This window comes from Setaria italica, chromosome III (assembly GCF_000263155.2).
Source record: "Setaria italica strain Yugu1 chromosome III, Setaria_italica_v2.0, whole genome shotgun sequence".
In the NCBI taxonomy this organism is placed as follows: Eukaryota; Viridiplantae; Streptophyta; class Magnoliopsida; order Poales; family Poaceae; genus Setaria; species Setaria italica.
This window is the reverse complement of record NC_028452.1, coordinates 7,227,491-7,250,611: the sequence shown is the minus strand read 5'-3', so window position 1 is coordinate 7,250,611 and position 23,121 is coordinate 7,227,491. Positions and strand designations below refer to the sequence as shown.

Sequence of the window (23,121 nt, the reverse complement as noted above, 5' to 3'; positions counted from 1 at the left end):
TAGTCCTAAAGTTTAGTACAGGGCTATTTGGATGAGCTACTCATCTTTAGGACCTTAGAGGGAAAATGTCATTTTTACCCCCCAATTACTCCTCTAAACTACCCCTGCATTGTTCACATCATTAATGTATGCGAGGGCAATAGGGGTAAAGGGGGACTTGTGGATCACTTTTAGGAGAAATAGGATCCATTAGTACCCCTTCGCCCTCCTAATGAAAATGGCCCTCGTAAAGTTTAGGAGTGCACTTTTAGGATCTATGTTTGGATATAAAGTCCTAAAAGTATCCTAAAAGTGGACTCCTAATCTTTAATCTTTAGGAGGGTGTATCAAACGGAGTCTAAGCCTAATTAGTCTATGATTTGACAACATGGTGCTACAGTAACCATTTGCTAATGATAGATTAATTAGCCTTAATAGATTCGTCTCGCGAATTAGATTCCATCTGTGCAATTAGTTTTGTAATTAGTTTATATTTAATCCTTTTAATTAGTATCCGAACATCCAATGTAACCGTGCTAAAGTGCAGTAGTAATGTTGTTCCGAGGGTGTGGAATCAGGTTATGTTTTTTTTGTCAAGCGCGCGTGGAATGATTTGACTGAGACCCGGGTGCAGGGGTTGGTGCAGCTATGGCGGCAGGGGACCCTGTATGATCAAAAAATTTTTTTGAAGGTGTATGATCAATCTAAGATTGTAGTTTCAGATGTCTGTTTTGTTTGTCCAAGTGGCACAGGATGCATCATGGTATTCCAATGATTCAGTTTCAAACCTGGACTGAGATGGAGGCAGAGGGAATTTTTTTTAGGGAGAGGATGTGTGTGTGTTTTTTTCTTTTCGTGGGTGATTTGTAGCTTTTGATCGGATAAAATTGAACGACTCCAAGTCCAACAAGGCCTTAGTTTGAAGGAAATGGGCCAGATTGACCGAGCCCAGAAAGAATCAGCCACCTTCTTCCCCCCCTACAAATATGACCGAGTCCCAGCCTGCAAAAGCCTGTTTTGCGCTTTGGGCCTTTCCGCCTTCCGTGCCCCAGTTTTTGCTGAAGCAGTTCCTTTTCCTTTTTGGGAGGAACTTTGGTAATTGGTATTCGCATTTGGCTTAGTTTTCTATCGAGTTTTCTTAACCTTGTGGATAAATCTAAATATTACCCACGAACGTTAGAGGAACTACGGGTCCTTTTTCGAGAGTTTAAGTTAGTTAACTAGAGTCATCAACATTTATTAGTATACTCTTTTTATTTTATTTTTTTGTTTGGCGAATCAGTACACACACAAACTTTGACCATTAAAACTATCAATTCGAATCTATGAAAAATGTACCAGGTTCTTGTAAAATTTTATTAGTATTTATTAATATAAAGCAATCAAAGTAATAGCAGTCAAAGTCGTATCTTGGACCTTGAAAAGTCAAAGAGACCATGACAAACTCTAGTTTGTTAAAAATTAGCGGCGTTCGTCACTCGAAATGATTTGCACATGATGGCTTTGCCCTCTCCCTTATCACAACGCAGAGTCATTTTATTTCTGAAATACTAAACACTGGCAGCAAAGCGCGAGGCCTCTTTTAAAAGGTCAAATCTCTCGCAGCTCCCTCCATTCGAATCTCTTCTGTCGCATCTGCGCGCAGCCAGCCAGGTAATAGACAGGCTCAAGCTCTCTCTCTGCTGCTGCGCATCCATGGCCTTGTCGTCGGAGGTGACGGTGGAGGGCATCGTCTTCCCGCCGGTGGCACGCCCGCCGGGCTCCGCCCTCACGCACTTCCTCGCCGGTGGCGGTGCGTTGGCGATCTTTGACACAATTTACGTTCTGTGTTACAGTGTTACGTAAGTTGATGCAGAGTATATCACGCAGAAATTAACGACATTGACATGATTAGGTGTGCGAGGAATGGAGGCTGAAGGCAACTTCGTCAAGATCGCCGCCATCGGCGTGTACCTGGAGGACGCGGCCGTCGCGGCGCTGGCGGGTAAATGGGCCGGCAAGAGCGCCGGCGAGCTCGCGTCGGACCCCGCCTTCTTCCGCGACGTGTACACGGGTAAGCAGGTCACGCGCTCATCGGCTCGCCGCCGGCCGGCAGCCGCCGGTGCTTGTATATATTGTTATACGGTTTGACGACGATCTCACGCACGCAGCGCAACTGCAGGCGAGTTCGAGAAGTTCACGAGGGTGACGTTCATCTGGCCGAAGGCGGTCGCCGCCGAGGAGTTCGCGGGGAAGGTGATGGAGAGCCGCGTGGCGTACCTGGAGGCCGCCGGCGCGTACACGGACGCCGAGGGCGCGGCCGTGGAGGAGTTCAAGGCGGCGTTCAAGAACCTGAGCCTGGCGCCGGGCGCGTCCGTCCTCTTCACCCACTCGCCCGCCGGAGTCCTCACCGTGAGCACCGATCCATGCCATACGTGTCGACGGATTTTTTACCTATACGTACTTGCAGTTTCAATCAATTTGCTTCGTCTTGGTCCAGGTCGCCTTCTCCGATGACTCGTCGGTGCCGGAGGCTAGCATCGCCGCGATAGATAACAAGGCGCTCTGCGAGGCGGTACTGGAGTCCATCATCGGGGAGCGCAGCGTCTCGCCGGCGACCAAGCAGAGCATCGCGACGAGGGTGCCGGAGATCCTCAAGGGCGGAGCATGATCACTGCATATTATTGTCGCTCCTACGTGTTCCATCGGTCCTCTGCCGTGTGCCCGTGTCCGTGGTGGTGAAACATGTCTTCTTGTTTCGGATTCCCGTCGCTACTTGTGCGTGCCAACGCAATCGTGGGCGTACTGTGAGATTTGATTGTGGTTACCTGTTGCAAGCTGCGGTTATGGAAATGTTGACATATGATCTGAATTTTGGCTACCGCCATCGGCGAACTCTGGTACATGCTCAATGATCGCACATGATCCAACTATATTAAAGAAAAGTAACAGTGAGCCGTTCGTTGAAGGAAAAAAAGAGAGAAAGAGTTGCCGTCCGCACATGATCCAACGGCTCAAATGCTGTACCAGTCGCTTATCCTGGGTTTCAGGCCTGTGCCATCACGTCCTCACCTCACAAGTCACAATGATCAAGAACCAGAAGAAAACAAAACAAAATAATCGAAAGGAAAAAAAATGCCAAAAAGGCAAGAGCCACACAAAAATAGAGGCCCATAAAGCCCACAAACGACGCGAGCATCTCTTTCCATTCCCAGGAAGGCAGAAATGGCGACGAGGTGTGTCGCGTCTCTTCCCCTCCAATCCGCATCCAGCTCCGCGGCCGCCAGGGCGCAGCCTGCCTCCTACGCAGCCGCGACCCGCCGCGTCCGCACACGCCTTTCGGTCGCCACAGGCGGGGAGCAGCAGCTCATCACCGCGCAGGAGCCGGCCCAGGGTGAGTTATTGGTTCTTGCTGGTGCCTGTTATTAAATTGATAAATTCTCTCGATTATGCAGAAGGGAGGTCTCTTGCTCTGTATGAATAGAATTTTTTAGGTGATTAAATGTTCCCGTGATTATTAGTGGTTGAATTACTGAATTTGGGCTCTTGACTGGGCAGTCTCTGTCCTATATAACCTTGTTGCAGTATATAATTGTGCATTTAGCTGAGCTAGTACTCAAGGATCTATTTTAGTACTGGTTCCAAAGTTGAAGATCCAATTTTGTGTCATGCTAAAAAAAAAGATCCAATTTTGTGGCTGCTCTTCTTTGCCAAGAAGAGAGAAAAGTCCCATCCAGATGTTCATGCTTTGAATCATACAAATATTATTGTTTTCAATTTTTTAAAGTTGTTTATATTATGTCCATAGAAAAAATACATTGAAATTGTTCTATGGAACGACGACTGCTACTAGTATAATTCGTGACAGCATCTTACCTACTGAAACATGGTTGCTGAACAAACGGCCATTGGTTACTACTCAGTGCTCACTCATGCTTTCTACATTTTTCTTTGACATTGTTGGTTTGTATGTTATTGTTTTAGAGTTCCAGGGACTAAAGCCCTGGTCCATACAGGTTGCAACATGACCAAATATTTCATCATTTTTGTTCCAATTCAAAGAAACAATTACAGTTCTACCTACTTCCACCACTTTCTTGACAAGAAACAGCAAAACACTCCCATATGATGCAGGCCTACATATACATAGAACTAGGACTCACAACTGCTACATAGAGCCATTCATATACAGGATCCAGTATCCTCGTGTGCAGCTCAGAGCACGTTACTGCTGTAACTGTAGCTGGACCAGCGGCAGTAGCCACAGAATTTGCTTGCCCAACTCACCTTTGCCACCAATATGGAGTGTTAGATTGCGCATCGTGATGCACACCATCCATCTGATATAGCCTCTCTGGTTTTGACACCATATATTCCAGCTTTTCTGCCCATTTCTTGTATGTATCAACTATCAAGGTGTTGTGTTGGGCAGACCAGCATCTAACTCTTGAATATTGGGATCACCTGGCGTCACACCATCGGCATGTCCAGACAAGTTCCTTTCTGAAAACACCAATGGTTCCTTAGCTTCCACAGCCCCTACAGAGTAGCACAGCTCAATACATTGAGAGCTGCATGCTTTTTATCACAAATAAAAAATCTTGGCTATTGATTCAGAGCAAATGACAGCATGCAAATTGATGAAGCGAAGCAGCACCATATTTTTTTTTGCTACTACACACTCAAAGAAGTGGTGAATGCCTTCTTTTTTTTACAACAAAAGAAGGCAAGTTTCATCTTCTACTTTCCTCCTCTTAGCTAGTTATCCCGAGCAGCCACAAGAAAACATGTACCCTGGGCGGCACATGCAGTTTGATGCAAACACATGGTTGAAGCCCCTGAAATTGATGATTCTGTACAAGGATTGGGAAGAATACACCCCTGAGGAGGTGTTACTGTCAGATCAGAGCATCCTCCTGATCTGGTTCCCCACACGCCTTCTAAAGGCACACATCACAGATTGGTGTCATCCCACAGATCAGCTACAGTAGCTGAATGCTTATTAACTAAAATATACACATCCTAAAACAACACTGCCAAGGTAGCTGAGGCCAGCCAGTTGTCTTCCCAAAACTTAACTTGCTTACCATCTCCTATTTGCCACCTATAGCCAATCCTAGCTATGGCAGCCCACATCACCCCCTCTCCAAAATGGAGAGGGTTTGGCATCCTTTTTTGCTTTTATTTGTATGTTATACTATAATATATTAGCAAATCTATGACAATGATGTAAAGTGTTTAGCAGGTCTTCACCTCTCAGTAGAAGGGAGTTATTACTAGCCTTATTTACTCCTACCATGGAATATTCAGCATTCTCGTGGCTACAGACACAAACATGTATGTTTTATTGAACTTCCATTAGCTAGATTTTGTCTAAACAAAATCGTTGCCTGATCTTCGTTGCAGAGCCTGATTATGGAGTTGTTAGCCTTCATCATGTTGGAATTCTGTGTGAAAATCTTGAAAGGTCAATGGCATTCTACAAAGATCTCCTAGGTAAGCTAGCTGTCTGTTCTATATGTTCCTTGTTTCTGCTGTTCTGCAGTGGTGCTTGTAAAGCTAACTGAAGCATTGGTCAATCAGGTCTTAAGGTGAATCCTGCTAGGCCAACTGACAAGCTTCCATACAGAGGGGCTTGGCTCTGGGTTGGTTCTGAGATGATCCACTTGATGGAGCTGCCAAATCCTGATCCTCTGACAGGACGCCCAGAGCACGGTGGGCGCGATCGTCATACCTGTTTAGCAATCAAAGATGTAACGAAGCTGAAAGAAATATTTGACAAAGCTGGTATGCCTGAATATTTACTTTCCTTGTCTGCTGCTCATTCTGCACTGTAGATACTCTTCTTTTGTCTTCCTTGCCTGAATCTTTGTGTTGTTGATTATATATGCCTTCTACCATCCTAAAATAACTGCTTGTACTATTAATGAAATAGCTATACAGATTAAGCTGTGACATGTTTATTTGAGCCAAAACTTCTAAGAATAGCCTACCAGTGTTCGTTTTGCAGCTGACTTGCTAAATAAAAATCACGCTTGGGGGGAAATAGGTTCCATAAAAACTTGCACATGGTTTTAAGCAAGCATTTTGTCACAGCGTTGTTGACTGTTCAGAAGTAGCTATAACTTTTTACAGTCATCTTAATGATGATTTTCTGATAATCCATCAGTAGTCTGTTCAACAAATTTCCTATGAAGTAAGTTAGATCCACATGACTGTAACATGAGACTCGTGTTTCAGTTTTTATGTAGAGCTTGACATTACCTCTTTCCTAACTGCTTTTTTTTCTTTTATGACACTCAGTCCCTTGAAAATTGAAAAATATATGCTGTGGGGGAACTCCCCACAGTTCCCGTCAAATAATGTTATCATTGGATACGATCATCATTCAGCATAACAGTATCACCATTCCTTTACCAACCATCTTAAAATCTGATGGCCTTGCTATTAAACTGAAATGCAGGAATCAGCTACACACTCAGCAAATCTGGGCGCCCAGCGATCTTCGCAAGAGACCCAGATGGGAATGCGTTGGAGTTCACCCAAGTGTAGCAACTGAAAGATGCCTTTTCCGCTAGAACATCTCATAGACTTTACTCTTGTCAGAGTACACTATACCTAGAGGTCCTAAACCTTGCTTGTAGCTACCAAGATCCGGCAAGGGAATACAGCTTGTACATATGGCATATCAGTCAAGTATTTGAGGTTGACTTGTTTCATGGTTTCTATTACTCAGAGGGCGTGAAACTTGAAACCGTAATCACGTAATCATTTACCAAATTATACGACTATGGTTCTGGACATCTGGCATTTGATATCTATTATCTTTTGTGCCTTGTACATCTGTTCTGAACTTCAACTTCTCGCCAAGCACACTTCAGTGGAGGGAAAAGAAAACTCCGAAGGGAAAAGGAGGTATGTTTCGCGGAGAAACTCACTTGCATCCCAAGTTATGTGCAAAGCACATTCTAATGTGAAGGTTTCTATGAAGATTCTTCAAGCATTTTGTATGTTACTGTATGAGTTTAGTCGGGACCCAACTGCTGACATTAACCTCTATTCGGGAGAGCGCTTATATTCTTACGAAAGGGGAATCCTATAATGCAATCAAGTGTTTCTCTAAGTCACTACACTTTAAGCTCAATATTTTCTTGTCCTCCCCTTTATTGTGCACTTTCTCCGTCTCCAAACTCCGATGATCATCACCAACAAGCAGCCAAGCAGGTTAAGGGTTAGTGGAGGCGGTTTGGTTTCTCCAGCAAGCTTGGACAATCCTCCGATGACAGGGTTTCGGTTAAGCAACAAGTGCTCATTGTACTTGGTTTTGATGGCACGTTGAAGTCGTTACTTGTGTACAAATAATCAAACCTGTTGGGAACTCCAGAAAATGTGGGCCTGTTCGCTTCAGCTTATTCAGCTGGCTTATCAGCCACCAAACAGTATTTTTCTCTCACAACAAATCAGCCGTTTCAACTTTTCAGCCGGCTTATAAGCTGAAGCGAATAGGCCCACGTTAACTTTCCCAGCTTTAACTTAGACCTACGTTGTTGATTCTGGCACCTGCAATTTCCAATGACTTTCCGGATCAAACTGTACGTGTGGATTAGTACCCTGACTCCATTGCTGACTCCGCTTTATCTTTTCTTTTTTCTTTTCCTGAGAACTTGCATAGCACGTTTTTTTCATTAATTAGGGAATAGAGTAGCAAAGAAAAAACAGTACATGCGACCTATGTTACAGATCTTACACAGACAAAGAACGCGAGAGAGGGGAAAAAAGGGGGAAAAAAGAGCCGAGAAAGAAGAGGGAAAGGGTGCGGAAAGCCACACGCCCAACCTACGTTACAATGCTCCGCTGCTAACTGAGTCAGAACCGAGGCGGCTATCCAGGTTGCCGAAGCACCCTGCATGACCTATTGACCTGGAACATTTTACGGTGGTCTTTGCTTGGGGACGTTCTTCCTAGCACGAATCCAGTATTCTGGGAAGGTGCAGTCATCTTTATTGGGTAGGCGATTGGATGTCCAACAACGACCATGAAGCACAAGCCATGCATCCAAAGAAACGATCAGGCGCTTCCTTCCACAACTGACAAAAATAAATTCTCACTGTGAAGTGTGGACATATGTTCTCTCTTTTTTTTGATAATTTTGCACTGAGTTACCTATATTTTGTAAATTTGTAACCCAAACGGGGATGCACAAATAACTTGTGTTCTAGAAAATCTGTCCACTGCACGCTTAGCCTCTTTCTGTTGAGTTTGAGTACCCTTTATTACTAGCTTCAGGTGAAAACATCCAAGCGCATATAGGATGGCAAAGAAGTAGCAAGATTTTGGTGCCACCTTGCAGTCTTGCAATTGGCAGCAGAAGAAAAATAATGACTCTAAGAACCTGCAATGGGCAGAAGTGGGGGAAGAAGAAGTACAGACTGAATGTTCAGCTAATAATGCTATTGGTTCAGTTATTTTGTTTGGTCTACAACTATGTACACAGGTTTGTGTGCACTCATTAACTAATGTTGTGAACATGCGGTATCGACCCAGGATCACAAATTTGAACCAGACAGGTGGCATAGAAAGAAAGTGAGGTTTTTGGTACATGAGAGTTGCATAATTTCCAGTGGCATACGATACAAGGAACTTTCTCATCTTAAAACAAACCATAAGTGTGACTTTGGCTAATTCATTTTTGTTTCGAGAAAAGCTAAAGCAAAATTTAAGCATATACTTGAACAAATTTCCGGTTCCTTAACCAAATATAACATGATTTGCAATATGAAATAGGTGCACACATGATTATCAGGTTACTAAGTCTCACATAAGATGATATTGAGATTCTGATTTCCTGCTTCTTCCTACCGAAGTAAACTTGGATCGATAGAGAGCGATGGATCTTCGGCACGCTTGAAGACTTGGAGTACATATTCTGTTGCAAATTCTAGGTCAAATTCTTATCAAGTTCCTGCCGCTGCCAGGTGCTTGCAAAATAAAATCCTATCAGAAATTGTGCCTCTTATGATAATCCTCTTATGATCTGGGAACATGAGCTTTCCAACATCCTTGTTACAAGACCTGCAATTTTTCAGTGTGACGATGTGCCATGCATGCTGCAACAATATAATCACGCTCACTGAACGGAGAGGATCTATGCAGGCTACAATTGAAATGCCATGTCGCTATTCTCTATAGCGTGGCTGCCATGGAGGCCGTGCGCGATCCTCTCCCGCGCCAGCACGGCCGCTGCCGAGGGCGCTGCATCGTGATCGACGTCGCCCTCGTCGTCGTCGAGCTCGTACTGCATGAGGTCGGAATCGAGCCCCTCGCCGGCGCGCTCGCAGAAGTTGTGCACCACGCAGCAGGCGGCGATCAGGCTGGGAAGGTCCTGCATCTTCACCTCGGTGCGCCGCTGCAGGCACCGCCACCGCGCCTTTAGCCGCCGGACCGCGCCCATTGCCCCGCCGCGCGCCGCCGCGACCCGCTCATTGAACCGGTGCTGCGTCCACGTCATGTTCTGGTGCGTGTACGAAACGAGCATCCAGTCCGTGAGCGGGTAGCTCGCGCCGCCCACCAGCCACTGTTCCTGCCCGTGCAACCCCCCGAGCAGCCCGGCGTCGCCGCAGCGCGCGCACAGCGCCGAGCTGCCGAGCACGGCGGCGTCCGACAGCGATCCCGGGAGGCCGACGTAGACGTTCGTGAACGCGCCGTCGGCGTCCGAGACGGCCTGCACGGCGACGGAGTAGGACGCCTTCTTGTTCCTCTCCGTGAGGCTGCGGTCGTAGTACGGACGCCTTCTTGCACATGCGGAAGGCGCGCCGGAACTCGGCGTCCGGGCACGTGGGCGCGTTCAGGCCGTCCCACCACTCGGTGCTCCGCTCCCGTACCCACACCCGGCGGCTGGCCCTGGCGCTAGCTCCTCCCGCCGCCTGGCCCGTGTTCTCGCCGCCGCTTCCGGCGGACGGCGAGCCTGTCGTCTGCTGCCCCCGCCCTCTCTTGGCCGGCCGCGAGGCGCCGGCCGAGCCGTCATGGTGCGCAGCATCAACCGGGGCAAGTGGCGGTGGCGGGCCAAGGGAAACCGGCGCCCGGAACAGCATGGCGGCGGGTTGGTCGTGTTGGTCGACGAAGAAGGCAGGGAGAGTGGTGCTATCGGCGGCAGCGAAGGTCTCGTCGGCCCGTGGCGGCTCGCCGACGTCGTCATCGTTCATGGCGAGGATGGGGGAGAATTCCGGGTCGTTGGCGGCGTTGAAGATGGGTTGGGGAGACGAAAGCGGCGCGAGGAAGGTGCCCATATGGTTTGCACAGCACGCTGGTTCCGGTGGAGCGAGGGAGGAGAAGCGAGTAGAGCGAGCTGACGCGTGGGTGACGTGGGTCCTCCGTCGGAGCTGTACAGGTGCGCGTTTCTCACAGCAGCTGCTGCTCCATGTGGACGGATCGATCTGTTGGCCTGGACGGCAGCACTGAAGTGAACTTCGCCGAAAACCGGCGGTCGTTAGCCAAAATCATTCCGATTTCCAAATAAAACTGATATCTAGAAGCACATATTCTGACTTTAATTTGGAGATCCCAAAAACCAATGGTCCAAAAGTGCACAGGAGGTCAAATAAACATGGACGTAGTGGGTACCATGTAGCTTTTCCTTATTAAACTTGATAAATTTGATCAAATTGTGTTCAAAATGTATTGGCCAAAACCGAGCCCACCAGTTGTCGGTCTTAGTGTCCACATGCCGCTGTCAAAGTATCATTTTATGTATATCGATGCAAGTAACACTAAACATCAAGACCGCTAAGTGATGCTTCATGTTTCTATTGAATAATTTGATTTGCATCGTGAAACGGTGGTTACATCATGTGAAGGTTCTTCTTAATTCCTGAAATGCGGATAACTTGACGCCCCTGTATGTTCAAAACTGCAAGGTATATTTTGTTTTGGAAAAGTTTTATAAATTTTGACCGCATTTAGTTTAATTAAGAAGCATGTATATATAGCCTGTACAATTGTACAATTAGATTCATATGTATTTCAAAATGCTTTCACTCAAATTGATTTTGGAACTATAATTGACGTGTGAGAAAACAATATAGTCATCAAAGTCTAGATTTTAAAGATAAAGACCAAAAGAATATACCTGTTCTTGTTGAATGGAGAGAGTATCAAACATGATAGTATTCATGTAGTACTGCATATGCACATGTCAGCATTGCTATTAAGAGTGTTTTGAGGAACCGGAGACTATGATTGATTTGGACGGCAGTTGGACGAGCCTAATCGGGATAGACATGTGTTCTTATCAACGTGCCGTGCAGCCGTGCAGCGGTGCAGGGGGGTCGGGGTTTACCACACTAACGTGACATATAACCACACGTGACATACGCGTCCCCGCCGCATTGTTTGTGGACTGCAGCTGCCCGGCCGTCCATCGACCTCGACGTTTCTTGGTGGCTTGCAAGGGACGACGATGGCTGCATATGCCTGTGGGTTTTTTTCAACGACACATCAAATTTCATAGCACGTGACGGAACAGTTACCGACTGTAGATATGGTAGCTGATCTCTCTCCATCTAATAAGGCCGAATTTCAAATGGAATTTAGAAGGAATACAATTCCTAGGTTCTGCACGCGTCGTTTGGAACGGAGGAAGGAAGCTAACCATTCCTCTGGAAAAGACTCTCGTTTCTTCACAAAACGCACGAACAAGAACATCCACTCCAGCCCAAAGTTTTCGTGAATGCCCAAAGCGCACGCGTGTGCAAGAGAAAATGAGTGCGGGGAAAAAATGGAGGCGAGAGAAACCAGAAGCAATTGGATCCTGACGGCCAGCTGTCGGCGCCGAATCGATATGCAAAGCTACAGAGACATCTCACCATCAAGCACGCCTTTTCTCACATTCTTCGCGGACCAAGTGCATGTGCAAGAGCAGGCTTCTTGATGGGAAAGGCATTGAGGGCCTGCTCTTTGTGCTTGGGAGTTGGATGCAGGGGTTAAACATGATGGTGTGATATGAGCGAGAGGCCACGGAGGCATGGACTACACAGGCAGGCAGTGCTTGCGGAAGAGATAAGGTTGCCTGAGGATGGAAAGAAAATATGCAATATGAAAGGGATAAAATAGGGATTGTCTATGTATTATTCGAGCTCTTGACACCTGAATTTTGTGGCTGCATGATACAAATCGAACACCTAAGCCATTTTCTTCAACCTCCATTCTTCCTAATGCATCTCTCCTTTTCTAAGCTCGCTGGTCGCCGCTCCACCGCCACCCAAACGACCCGCTACCCTGCCACAACGGTGCTAGCCGCTCGTGGCAGCCACCTCCCCATCCCTCTGCCTCTGCCTCGCACCACCGCCGTCGCCACCATCGTCGCCCTTGCCCCTATTTAGCCCAACTAGCCTCCTCCACTGCTTGGGTTGGCAGCGCCACTGCCACTGGTCTCACCGCCCCCATGCCCACCACCTTCACCGGACCGGTTGGTCACCCCCGGCCTTCCCTTTAAACTAACTTGCTGGACCCTCCCCCCCAAAATTCCCAATCCCGAGGTCTTGAACCCCAAAACCCTAAGCCATGGCCTGCCGGAGCACGGAAGACAGCACAAAAGAGCAAGAAAAAAAATCACGTGTAGAAGCTCCCAAAAATGATGAGTGTCGTATAGCTTTTCTGTAAAAATAAGTACTAGGTCGTTTAGTGGTGTGTGGGCTAGCTGGTTGGCTTATACTCCCTCTGTATTTATTTGTAAGGCGCGCGCACATATTAAGATTCAAATTTTGCAAGTTTTGACCAATAATTTGACTATTAGTTTTTTATTTTTTATAATGTAAACTTCACATGGTTGGATTCGTGATCAATATACTTTACAATGATCATAAATTTATAACTATAAATAATATAATACTTCCTCTGTCCAGAAATGATAGGCGTATTTTGATCAATCAAAAGTCAAACTTTACAAACTTTGACCAACAATTAGTTAAATTATAAGCATATTTAGTATATAAATTTTGCATTAATATATTTTCACTTAAATTTATTTTGAGATGACATTGAGTTTTTAGCGATTGATATTATATTATAAGAGAAATTAAGAGTTAAAATCTACTTTGAAGGACTTTTCCCCAGTTCAAATACGCCTATCATTTCTGGACGGGAGTATAAGATAAATGAATGGTCAAAGTGTTATTTGGAAGACCGTGCCAAGTCTTACCATGCCTTATAAACATAGATGGAGGGAGTACAATTAAGTAATTAAATGAGCCTTTTCCTCAGGAAAATATAACCCTACTCGTTAATGATGACTTGAAAAATGGAAAAAAATCATATTGGTTCTAAGAAAATTAGGCAATACTCAATTAAATTTTCCTACCATTTTCATTCCTCTATTTTACCACTACATCCCATTCCTACCCCTGCGTTTTTTCTTTTTCTGTACTTTCCTTTCCTTCGTTCCAAATAGGCTCTAACTACGTGCTGTAACTACCTTAGAATGAATGAAATGACATTTCTTCCCTTATAACTTTGGCGTTTTCTTCTCCATGCCACATTTCGTACTCCTATATGATAAACTGGGTGTGACGTGCACATATTTTTTTTAAAAAAATCTAAAATTAATTATTCGGACGAAATGGAGTATGGTCATGAGGTTTTATTTTCTCTATCATCATAGGTGTGTGAATTGTGATGCTTACAGGGCTTGTTTGATGCGCTCTCGAGCCAGGCAGCTGCGTTTGCGTCTGCGTCTAGGCGTCAATCGAGGGCCCTGGTAGCTTTCCCAGGATTAGAAACAAATGCTCAAATAATAGGCCCGTAGTCTGTGATGCTCACTATAATGTTTTTGTGTCCTGATGCTTCTTTGGAGTTGAAGCCAGAACCTTTTTTTTCCCCATTACTGTTGCAACATTCGGTTGTGCAAAAGAAAACCCCGCCTGCTAGCTGCCTACTTTTCATGGTCTAGAATCTCTCTAATCTTTTGCCCGGCCACTTGCCCGTTTTAATTCTGTTGCCACGCTGCTGTTTCGTTGATCTTTGCTTAATCAATGTGTGATATCATATTCAGATTCATGGACAGGTTTTGTTTAATTTGGTCCCATTGACCATTGTCTTCTGAGTTTGAAATGCACGATTATAGTTTTATTATTTGAATTGCTGCGGTCCTATATACATGGTGCGGCTTGACGTGACAGTGACACTGCACGAAATTAACCGAGGAATGACCAGACTTCATTGACTTTATTGATCGGATTACCTGACACGACATGAGCATGTGACGGGCCGGCCCTAGCTACGTATTCAGGCGACGACCTGAAATCCTCGGTCTTGCGGAGGAGATAGGACGACCCGTTGCTCGCCCATTGCTGGCCCAGCTCCAGCCTCAGCCGTATACGATACGATGATATCCATCATGATGCCGGATCGGACGAGGTCGAGCGATTACCAGGTGATCAGCGCTTCACATGAAACAAACCGGCAGGGGGCCTCGAATTCTCGCTGGTATCACTGTCGCTTCACATGGAACATTGGACCTTTCTTGCTGCTGCCTCGCTGACAGGCAGTGTGTCTGTCAGAAAGATAGAGACTGTTGATCCTGACAGACAGCAGGCTATACTACATGCATATATGGACGGCCACTACAGGCGATACCACATTTCATGCATTTCGGCGCGCACGTGTACACACAGGTTGAGGTTGGCCGGGCTTGGCTCCGAAAATGAACGAGCAAGTTCAGGACGACCCGGTGACTCATCGATGGTTGACCTGTTGGCCACGGACTTCGATATGCTATTCTCTCTCAAGTCATGCAGCATGGCCGCCGAACGAAGGCATATCTGGAGTGCACACATTCCCCGGCAGACACTTCGGTCTGGCGCACCACGCAGGATCGGCACCTGAGATAATTTTTTATTATATAGACGCAGGTTCAATAATATTGCTACATAGTACTGGAGGGAAAAAGAATATGGTTGTAGGGAGATGTCATCGACTGTGCGGCTTTGACGATGAGCTCCGGACTTTGCTTCTCATCCTTGTGACGTGTTAGTCGTAACCCTATATGAATTTAATAAGGCCCTCCGCAACGTGTTATCAGAGTGATGCCTGTAAAGAAAAGAGAAGATTGGAGTATCGGTGCTGAAAATTTTACACGCTTCGACTCTTCAAGATTCGATGCCCATTCAAACTGTGTAGCCCATATTTTTTTCGGGTATCACTTCCACGTTGTGGAAGACCTAAGGCTCAACATTTACCTTCATGACGTTCGGTATCGGACAATTTCACCCGTACTCCGTGACACTTTGTTTCAGTACTCATTGACACATTGCTTCTTCTCTTAAATATTTTAACTATACATATGCATAATTGCATATACATGCACGCATCCGCACACTCACCCTATACGAAGGCACGCTTACACACACTAACCCAAAGAGCACCTTCAAGATACTGGGTATGTATATCTTAAGATTGAGAAGTCACTGTATACGCCTCGCTATATATTGATGGGTGTGTCACCAACCACTAAAACAACGTAACACCGTTAATTCATGGAATAAATCCTGAAAACAAGATCACCGTGCTAAGTGAAGGACTCTAACTCAGTCATGCATGTTTCGTCACAACGAACCAAACCAACAATTCACGATGGACAATTATATTTAGACACTTTGCATTGCTTTTCTTCTAAATGTGGTGATTTTCTAGGCCTAGGTCAAATATGGAATCAACGAGTAGTAGTCCCGGTTGGGAAACCTCGTAGATTCCGATTTTCCCAACCAGGACTAATCATTTGGGACTAAAGTCCCGACCTTTAATCCTGGGTTTTTCACCCGGGACTAAAGGATCTTGCACCAAAAAAATATTATAAATTCTCGGGAGGGTCCCCACACGCGCAAGTCACAAGTCACGCGAATTACCATCTCACTTACACAACACATCTAACTAAGTAGGGGATGCAATCCTTTTGTAGTAACTCGTGGGGATCCAACCGGGACTAAAGTTGTTTCTACGGACCATGAAATTTAGATCCGGAACTAAAGCCTCTTTAGTCCCGGATCCTAAAACAACCAAGATTTTTGTTAAGGATGGAATGTCGTTTTTCTACTCGTGGGAATTGTACCACACGCAGCACGCTAACCCTGAACAATTCTGCTCATTGAACTTTGCGAGTTTGATGAGGATCACATTCAGGCTACAGCTAAAAAGCTCCGTCGTTGGCATGGTTGCCGTGGAGGAGGCCATGCGCGATCCTGTCACGCTCCTGGGCCTCCATTGCAGAGGGCACGTCGTCGTGGGGGACGACGCCATCTTCGTCGTCGTCGACCTCGTACTGCATGAGGTCGGGGTCGAGCCCCTCGCCGGCGCGCTCGCAGATATTGTGCAGCACGCAGCAGGCGTCGATAAGGTTGGGGAGATCCTGCATCTTCACCTCGGTGCGGCGCTGCAGGCACCGCCACCGCGCCTTGAGCCGCCGGATCGCGCCCCGCGCCGCGCCGCGCGCCGCCGCGACTCGCTCGTTGAACTTGTGTTCCGCCCACGTCAGGTTCCGGTGCGCGTACGGCACGAGCATCCAGTCCGTTAACGGGTAGCTCGCGCCGCCCACCAGCCATTGCTGGCCCCCGAGCAGGCCAGACGACTCGCCTCGGCCCGCGCAGAGCGCCGACCTGGCGAGCAAGGCGGCGTCGGACAGTGAACCGTGGCTGATGAAGACGTCGGTGAACGCGCCGTGGGCGTCCGCGACGGCCTGGACGGCGACGGAGTAGGACGCCTTCTGGTTGCGCGTGGTCAGGCGGCGGTCGTAGTACGCGGCGACGTTGGCCTTGGGCGCGACGATGGGGACGCGCGTGGTGCAGACAGCGCCGACGACGCCGGGAATCCCGGACGCGGCCTCGAACCTGGCCGCGACGGCGGCGGCGGGGGCGTCCGGCCAGAAGATGGCCCCGGGCTTGAGCACGGTGGCGAGGGCGTGGCAGACCTGGAGCACGATGCTGTGGCAGGTGGAGATGCCGAGGCCGAAGCGGCGGGAGACCTCGCGGAGGGGCTCCCCCGTGGCGAGGCGCCAGAGGCAGGCCGCCACGCGCCGGCGCACGGGGACGGCGGCGCGCAGCGCGGTGTCCTCCTTGGCGACAGCGCCGCCTAGCGCGTCGCAGAGCGCGCTGAACGTGGCGCGGGACATGCGGAAGGCCCGCCGGAACTCGGCGTCCGGGCACGCGGGCGCGTCCAGGCGGTCCCACCACTCGGTGCTCCGCTCCCGCACCCACACCCGCCGCCTGGCCCTGGCCCTGTCCGCTGCTGCCGGCACCTGGGCCTGGCCCCCGCTGCCAGCGCTGTCGTCGGACGGCGGCGACCTTGTCGTCTGCGGCCACCGCTTCCTCTTGGCCGGTCGGGAGGCGCCGTTGTTCGTGGCTTCGTGGCCCGCAGCTGGGAAGCCGTGAACCCTGCTGGGAGTCACCATCGCATCGACAAAAATCTGCGGGGGCATCGTCACGCCGACGCCAGCCAAGGGTTGTTGGTCGTGTCCATCGGGGAAGAAGGCTGGCAAAGGCGCGGCGTCGGCGGGGATGGGCGCGCAGGCGCCGACGTCGTCTTGCATGGCGAGGAGGGTGAGCATGGAGGAGAATTCGGCGTCGGCGGAAGCGGTGGTGGAGGAGAACTCGGGGCCGGCTGTGTGGAAGATGGGCCGGGAGCCGGGGAACGGCGCGTGGAAGGTGCCCATAGTTTGCTCTGAAGTCTGAAAGCTTCTGCGAGGCCGCGTCCGCGTACGTGAGATGCCGTTGCTTCCGATGCGTGACTAGTGAGGTGGAGCAGGAGAGCTGGGATGGTGAGGCTTCTTATATATACGTATCGGGCGGCGGGGATTGGAGACGAGGGGGGAAGCGAGCGCTGGCGTGTGTGGTGCTGGCTTGCTGCTGGGCGTGCCGCGGCTGACGAGGATGAGGGTGGGGGAGAGGCGAGCAGAGCGGGAGCGAGCTATTTGGCTGACATCATCCATGAGGCACGATGGAAGGTGACGTAGCTCCCTTTCAGTTTCAGCCAGCTGCTTAATTTGTGGGTCTGGACGGCACAAGTGAAATACCAGCTTTGCCGAAAACCGGCGGGTACCAGCTTTGCTGAGGTTTGGTTTATGTTTGGTGCTATGTATTTTGCTTATCAATTCAGCTATTTATATCCATTATTAATTGGTAATGTGGCCCTCCACGGTGAAGGGTAGGCAACGTGCCCGTCGATAGCGAGTGTCAGTGATGACTTCATCAATCTCGAGAATTGTTGGCTCAGTCTTTCGGAGATACTCATATGTGTAGGGTTGCATGCGTGTGTTCGTAGGAACAAGTGTGTGTGTTTATGTGAGCGTCTGCATCTGTACTGTGTACTCGAAAAACAACTTACCTCGATGGGTGTAAAAACCTGATCATCAGTGATGATCAAATCTTCGAGATGGTGATTTCTGAAAAATTTTATGTAAAAACACGTATCTAATCAGCACACGGTGTTTCTAAAATATATTTGTATTAATATTCATGGCATATAGTTTTTCAAATATCTGTTTGTATACATTGTGTTATTTGTGTGGTAGTATTAACATGACGTGGGGGGTTATACGTGCGGGATTACCCTGGACGGCGACCTAGGCTTTCCTGACGACGTGATCGATGAGCAATGTTGCAAATAGTCTGCTATAGCGTTGTTAAAGCTTCTAGAGGTGGGTGCCGCGACGATATTGCAAATATTATCGTTAAATACCGCTAACTGCGCTGTAGCGTGAAATAGCATTGATAAATTCAATAGCCTAGCACTGCTAACTTCGAGTTAAATCCGAATTACAAACTTCTTGTGATTTATTAACTATAAGTTATGACTTATGATTTACCTTGTGAGTTGTGATTTTTCTTAGTTTGTAGTTTGTACTAATGCTCACATGTATGAAATATGAGGTGATGAAATTATGAATGTCTAGGTCTAAATTTTGTTGATCTTTTTCATACCGTTGAAGGTCATAGCAGCTGCTATAGCTACGCTATAACGCTAATAATTTTTCCAAGAGCACTCCGTTGAAATTCTATAACCCGCGATCTTATAATATTGCGGTGAGCCAGGGACTGCACCTGCCCGACCCCCGACCTCGAGGTGTTGTGCCATCTGGCTTGGATCGGCGCGGCGGACCATGACCAGTTGACCACTGCCATCTACATCCATCATTCTGGTTGTTTCAATGAAACCTCATGCTTCTTCATACCTGTCGAACCGTTTAATTTATACTGCAGACATGTACATGATCCAAATCAAAAACAGTGGAAGTCCAAACATAATTCTTAGAGACGTCAATTTGGATTGATTAAGGTTGTCCTCCGCAAAGCTATGCAACAAGTTAAGTAAGAATGAGATCGAGGTAACGTGGATTGATTTGGGCTTCCACCACTACTAGAAAAATAATCTCTCATTTCGAGGTTTAGTACCGGTCACTTTTGAACCCGGTACTAGCCCTCTAGTACCGGGTTGGGGCTCCACTCGATACTAGAGGTACCCCACCCGGTACTAGAGGTACCTCCCATCCACGCACCGCAAACACTTAGACTTTATTTGGCAGCACATGGCTAATTAGCCTCGTGATGAAATGATCCTACAGGGATTTTTTTGATTTCGGAATCCCTTCCATGGCAGGACAATCTTGCCCCCTCCTTCCCCGTTGTTGTTTGGCAGCACACGGCAGGACAGCGCAACCCAGCTTCAGATAACAAAATGGCTCCGTTCAGTAGTGCGTGCTGCAGCTCTGGCTACATCAGCTACCTAGCAGCAACTGTACCAGCTGCAGCAAGCCAACATGAAATTTAGTCCTTATCACATCGAATGTTTATATACTTTAAAAGTATTAAATATAGAGTAATTACAAAACCAATTGCACAGATGGAGACTAATTCGCGAGACGAATCTATTAAACCTAATTAATTTATGATTAGCATACATTTACTGTAGCATCACATTGTCAAATCATGCACTAATTAGGCTTAATAGATTCGTCTTACGAATTAACCTTCATCTGTGCAATTGGTTTTATAATTAACTCATATTTAGTCCTCCTAATTAGTATCTAAATATTCGATGTGACAGGGACTAAACTTTAGTCCTCGATCATCTTCAGCTGGATAGCATTGTGCAGCACTTTTGCAGCTGAGCGGCTTGCTGTTCAGCTGCAGCACAAGACCCTGCAAATAAGCAAAAGCGAACAGGGCTAATCTGACACCTCAAAAAAATCATGAACGTCACAAAAGGACATGTAAATAAGCTCCAGCCACACATGCAGTCTTAACTATAAGTTCTGTTCTCACGGCACTACATAAACAAAACAGACGACAGTCTCAACTAGATCATGCATGATAAAACATAAGGATGACTCCTCTCCTAGCCTGAGATCACGGTCTTGTAGCATGCCTTGCCAACTCGAGGATAAAACAGGATAAAAGGAAACTCCAAAGCGACTGCAGCTTTCTACATCTTTAACCATGTCACTCCTACAAGCATGATCATTTCAGGGCATTGCAAATTTGCACGGCAAGTTTAGCAAGTCCATAAACAAAGAGGTGCAGAAAGAAAAGAAAAGGACCACTGATACATGTTAGAAACATATAGTTATGGTAGTAAAACAGGATTTAGGTAAGCAGCATCATATCAGCAGAACGTGAAAAAGGTAGCATAAGAAACATACTAGGCACTAAGTGGCTCGGACGATGCAATCGTTAGCCCATTGTCCAAGCTGATTGAATATGAAAAGGAGACTTCAATTACCCTTCACTGCTGACAGACTGGACCAACCCATGAATTGCATCTGGAACAGATACTTGAACAAGAGCACATCTAAATCGTAATGCAGAGGTACATGTCCGTAATGCTAAAAGTAAAAGAAGTTGGCTATGAGCCTGTGACAAAAATTGCCAAAGACCAGGAAACTAAAAGAACAGATAAAATTCAATTAGATGGGTTGAGCATACTACCAGCTATCATATACACAATTAGCCGGGTTGAGCATACTACCAGCTTTCATATAGTGGACAGGACATGAGGGCAACATTTAAAGACATTGCATTTAGAAAAGACAGTTATGTGTCTTAGCCTCCATTAACAATCTATAAGGTAAGGCAACCAACCATGTGCTAAACTCAAGGCAACCATGTGCTGAAGGAAGAAATCATACAAAGAAACTCATATGTAGATGAGCTCAAGGACAAAATGAATGCTGTTGAGATTGAAAACGGAAGACTGAAGGTCGATCTAAATGGTGATTTCATGATGTTAGGATCGTTGCAGACTGAAGTCAGTGCCCTGGAGGAACAAACCTTGTCCCTTGCCTGCCAATGACTGCTTGCAATCAAATAAACTCAGAATGGAGGTATACATTCCCTCTTTCATGTTTTATTCAAGATTTAAGGATCATATATAGTTCCCGGTATAATATCATATTGCTATTCTCTAACAGGTTAATTCTTTTCTACTAGTAACATAGCGCAATAAACTTAGCTATTTTCTCCTTAACATTTAGTTTAAGCAAGAGGTCAAATATACTTAAAATAGTACACACTACACAGTGATTGCAGGATTTAGCAGTTCTAGCTCCTAAAGATATCCATGAGAAAAGAACCTATCATTTAAACCTTTGACTTCAAAGATCAGTATGCAATGCCTTTGAAATCATTTAAACCTCCATTTCCCAGTAGAAAAAAGAACATATCATTCAAATGGGACTAAATCATTAGGCTGCTATACCGCTCCAACAAAGTGTAGTAAAATATACACTTCTGTATCTGTAAGAAGAACTTCATAGGTGGGTATAATGGGAGGAGCAAATAAGACTAACACTCAAATCTAGATCTGTGAAATCAAGAACCCCTACGCAAATCTAGATCCAGGCATGTGAATCAAAACACTACCCAAGCACCCAATGCAAACCTAAAGGGTGGCCTAAAAAGCAAGTCACTCTGCTAGATCATGGACGAACTTAACAAGAACAAGCGCATACATAAATACTCCAACTCCCTTGTCGAAGGAAAAGCTGCAAGAAACACTATCTAAGGCACCCCAAAGCAAAGCTAAAAAGAGGCCTACAAACAAAATATCCCTGCTACAACAAGATCTTGGGCGAGCTAGGAAAAAACAATCGCCTACAAGAAGAGGAGAAGGACGAGGATGGGTGACTCACCGGCAAGAAGACGGCCACCGAATGGGATAAGCGCTTGAGGGAAGAAGACCGCGTGCCTTGCGGGTATCCACCGCCGCCATCGGGAGGATGGGGAGGCGGTGGGAGGGACGAGGAGGCGACAGGGAGGATAGGGAGCAGGGGAGGTGACGAGGAACAGCGACAGCGAGGCGCAGGGAGGGGGAGCCGCACGGGCGACGGCGCTTGAGTCCCTCAAGAAACCGCACGGGGAAGAGGCGGCCAGACCCTTGAGGTGGGGAGGGCCTGCTCGGGGAAAATGCAAGGAAACGGGTCGCCCAGCCCCTCGGTGTGGGCTTCCAAATGACAAGAATTTTTGACCCGTGCCGCATTTTCACGGGGAGCGTCGGGTCAGGGAAAAGGCCGGGATCCTGGCAGGATGTTGGGCTCCCAAACTAGCCCTTAGATTTTTGGGCGCCGTGATTCCACGCGCTCCTCCGTGCGGTGCCTTATCTTGGCCTCGTTTGTTTCCGCTTATAAGCGGCATATCCTTATATTGGCCCCGTTTGTTTCCGCTTATAAGCGGCTTATCGTGGAAATAAGCGAAAATCCCGCCGAATGCTTTGCTTATTTGCACCGATTCTCGCTTATGTGGTAAGTCGTTTCAGAGACTTGAACTACAGGAAGCGAAAAGTGAGAAAATCTTCGTTTAGATTATAATCCAAACGTGGCTAGGAAAAGCGTATCCAAACAGGGCCCTTATCTCATCGCCGGCCCACCCTCCACGCTCTCTCACTCTCTCTCCCACGCGCTCTCCCTCCTCTATCTCTCTCCCTCCACTCCTCCTACCTCCCCTCCCCTCCCCCCTCCGCTCGCCCCTCACCGACGGTGAGGAGCGGCGGCGGGACAAGGTGAGGTGGCGGAGGTGGGTCGGGGTGGTGGCGACGGCGCAAGAGGGGCGCGGCAGCGGGAGCGGCAGGGCGGAGGCGGCGCGGGAGAGCGAGGCGGCGGTGGATCATCCCGCTGAACCGGACGCTTTG

General features: G+C 47.4%; 3 protein-coding genes across 3 annotated transcripts; 2 read left to right on the top strand and 1 right to left on the bottom strand.

The window, feature by feature from the left end:
* The first annotated feature begins 1,587 nt into the window (after window positions 1-1,587).
* On the top strand, window positions 1,588-2,828 carry LOC111256611 (chalcone--flavonone isomerase-like). The gene is made up of 4 exons (XM_022824828.1): window positions 1,588-1,771; window positions 1,874-2,032; window positions 2,141-2,370; window positions 2,459-2,828. The coding sequence occupies exons 1-4, from the start codon at window positions 1,675-1,677 to the stop codon at window positions 2,627-2,629; spliced, it is 657 nt and encodes a 218-aa protein (XP_022680563.1). The 5' UTR covers window positions 1,588-1,674; the 3' UTR covers window positions 2,630-2,828.
* A 313-nt stretch (window positions 2,829-3,141) lies between these two features.
* LOC101780496 (uncharacterized protein YwkD) lies at window positions 3,142-6,780 on the top strand. The gene is made up of 4 exons (XM_022824829.1): window positions 3,142-3,352; window positions 5,365-5,454; window positions 5,542-5,745; window positions 6,422-6,780. The coding sequence occupies exons 1-4, from the start codon at window positions 3,184-3,186 to the stop codon at window positions 6,508-6,510; spliced, it is 552 nt and encodes a 183-aa protein (XP_022680564.1). The 5' UTR covers window positions 3,142-3,183; the 3' UTR covers window positions 6,511-6,780.
* A 9,355-nt stretch (window positions 6,781-16,135) lies between these two features.
* Window positions 16,136-17,653, bottom strand: LOC101757017 (protein ANTAGONIST OF LIKE HETEROCHROMATIN PROTEIN 1-like). The gene has a single exon (XM_022825200.1). It carries the CDS (start codon window positions 17,651-17,653, stop codon window positions 16,136-16,138), a length of 1,518 nt encoding a protein of 505 aa, XP_022680935.1.
* Window positions 17,654-23,121: the final 5,468 nt, after the last annotated feature.

What these genes read in the sequence shown, in the direction of transcription:
- LOC111256611 (XM_022824828.1), top strand. Translation starts at nt 1,675, where the DNA reads ATGGCCTTGTCGTCGGAGGTGACGGTGGAGGGCATCGTCTTCCCGCCG. An exon ending in GCACTTCCTCGCCGGTGGCG is followed by an intron (nt 1,772 to 1,873) that starts GTGCGTTGGCGA and finishes TGACATGATTAG; the next exon opens with GTGTGCGAGGAATGGAGGCT. An exon ending in CGCCCGCCGGAGTCCTCACC is followed by an intron (nt 2,371 to 2,458) that starts GTGAGCACCGAT and finishes GTCTTGGTCCAG; the next exon opens with GTCGCCTTCTCCGATGACTC.
- LOC101780496 (XM_022824829.1), top strand. Translation starts at nt 3,184, where the DNA reads ATGGCGACGAGGTGTGTCGCGTCTCTTCCCCTCCAATCCGCATCCAGC. An exon ending in CGCGCAGGAGCCGGCCCAGG is followed by an intron (nt 3,353 to 5,364) that starts GTGAGTTATTGG and finishes TCTTCGTTGCAG; the next exon opens with AGCCTGATTATGGAGTTGTT. An exon ending in AGAAATATTTGACAAAGCTG is followed by an intron (nt 5,746 to 6,421) that starts GTATGCCTGAAT and finishes ACTGAAATGCAG; the next exon opens with GAATCAGCTACACACTCAGC.
- LOC101757017 (XM_022825200.1), bottom strand. Translation starts at nt 17,653, where the DNA reads ATGGGCACCTTCCACGCGCCGTTCCCCGGCTCCCGGCCCATCTTCCAC.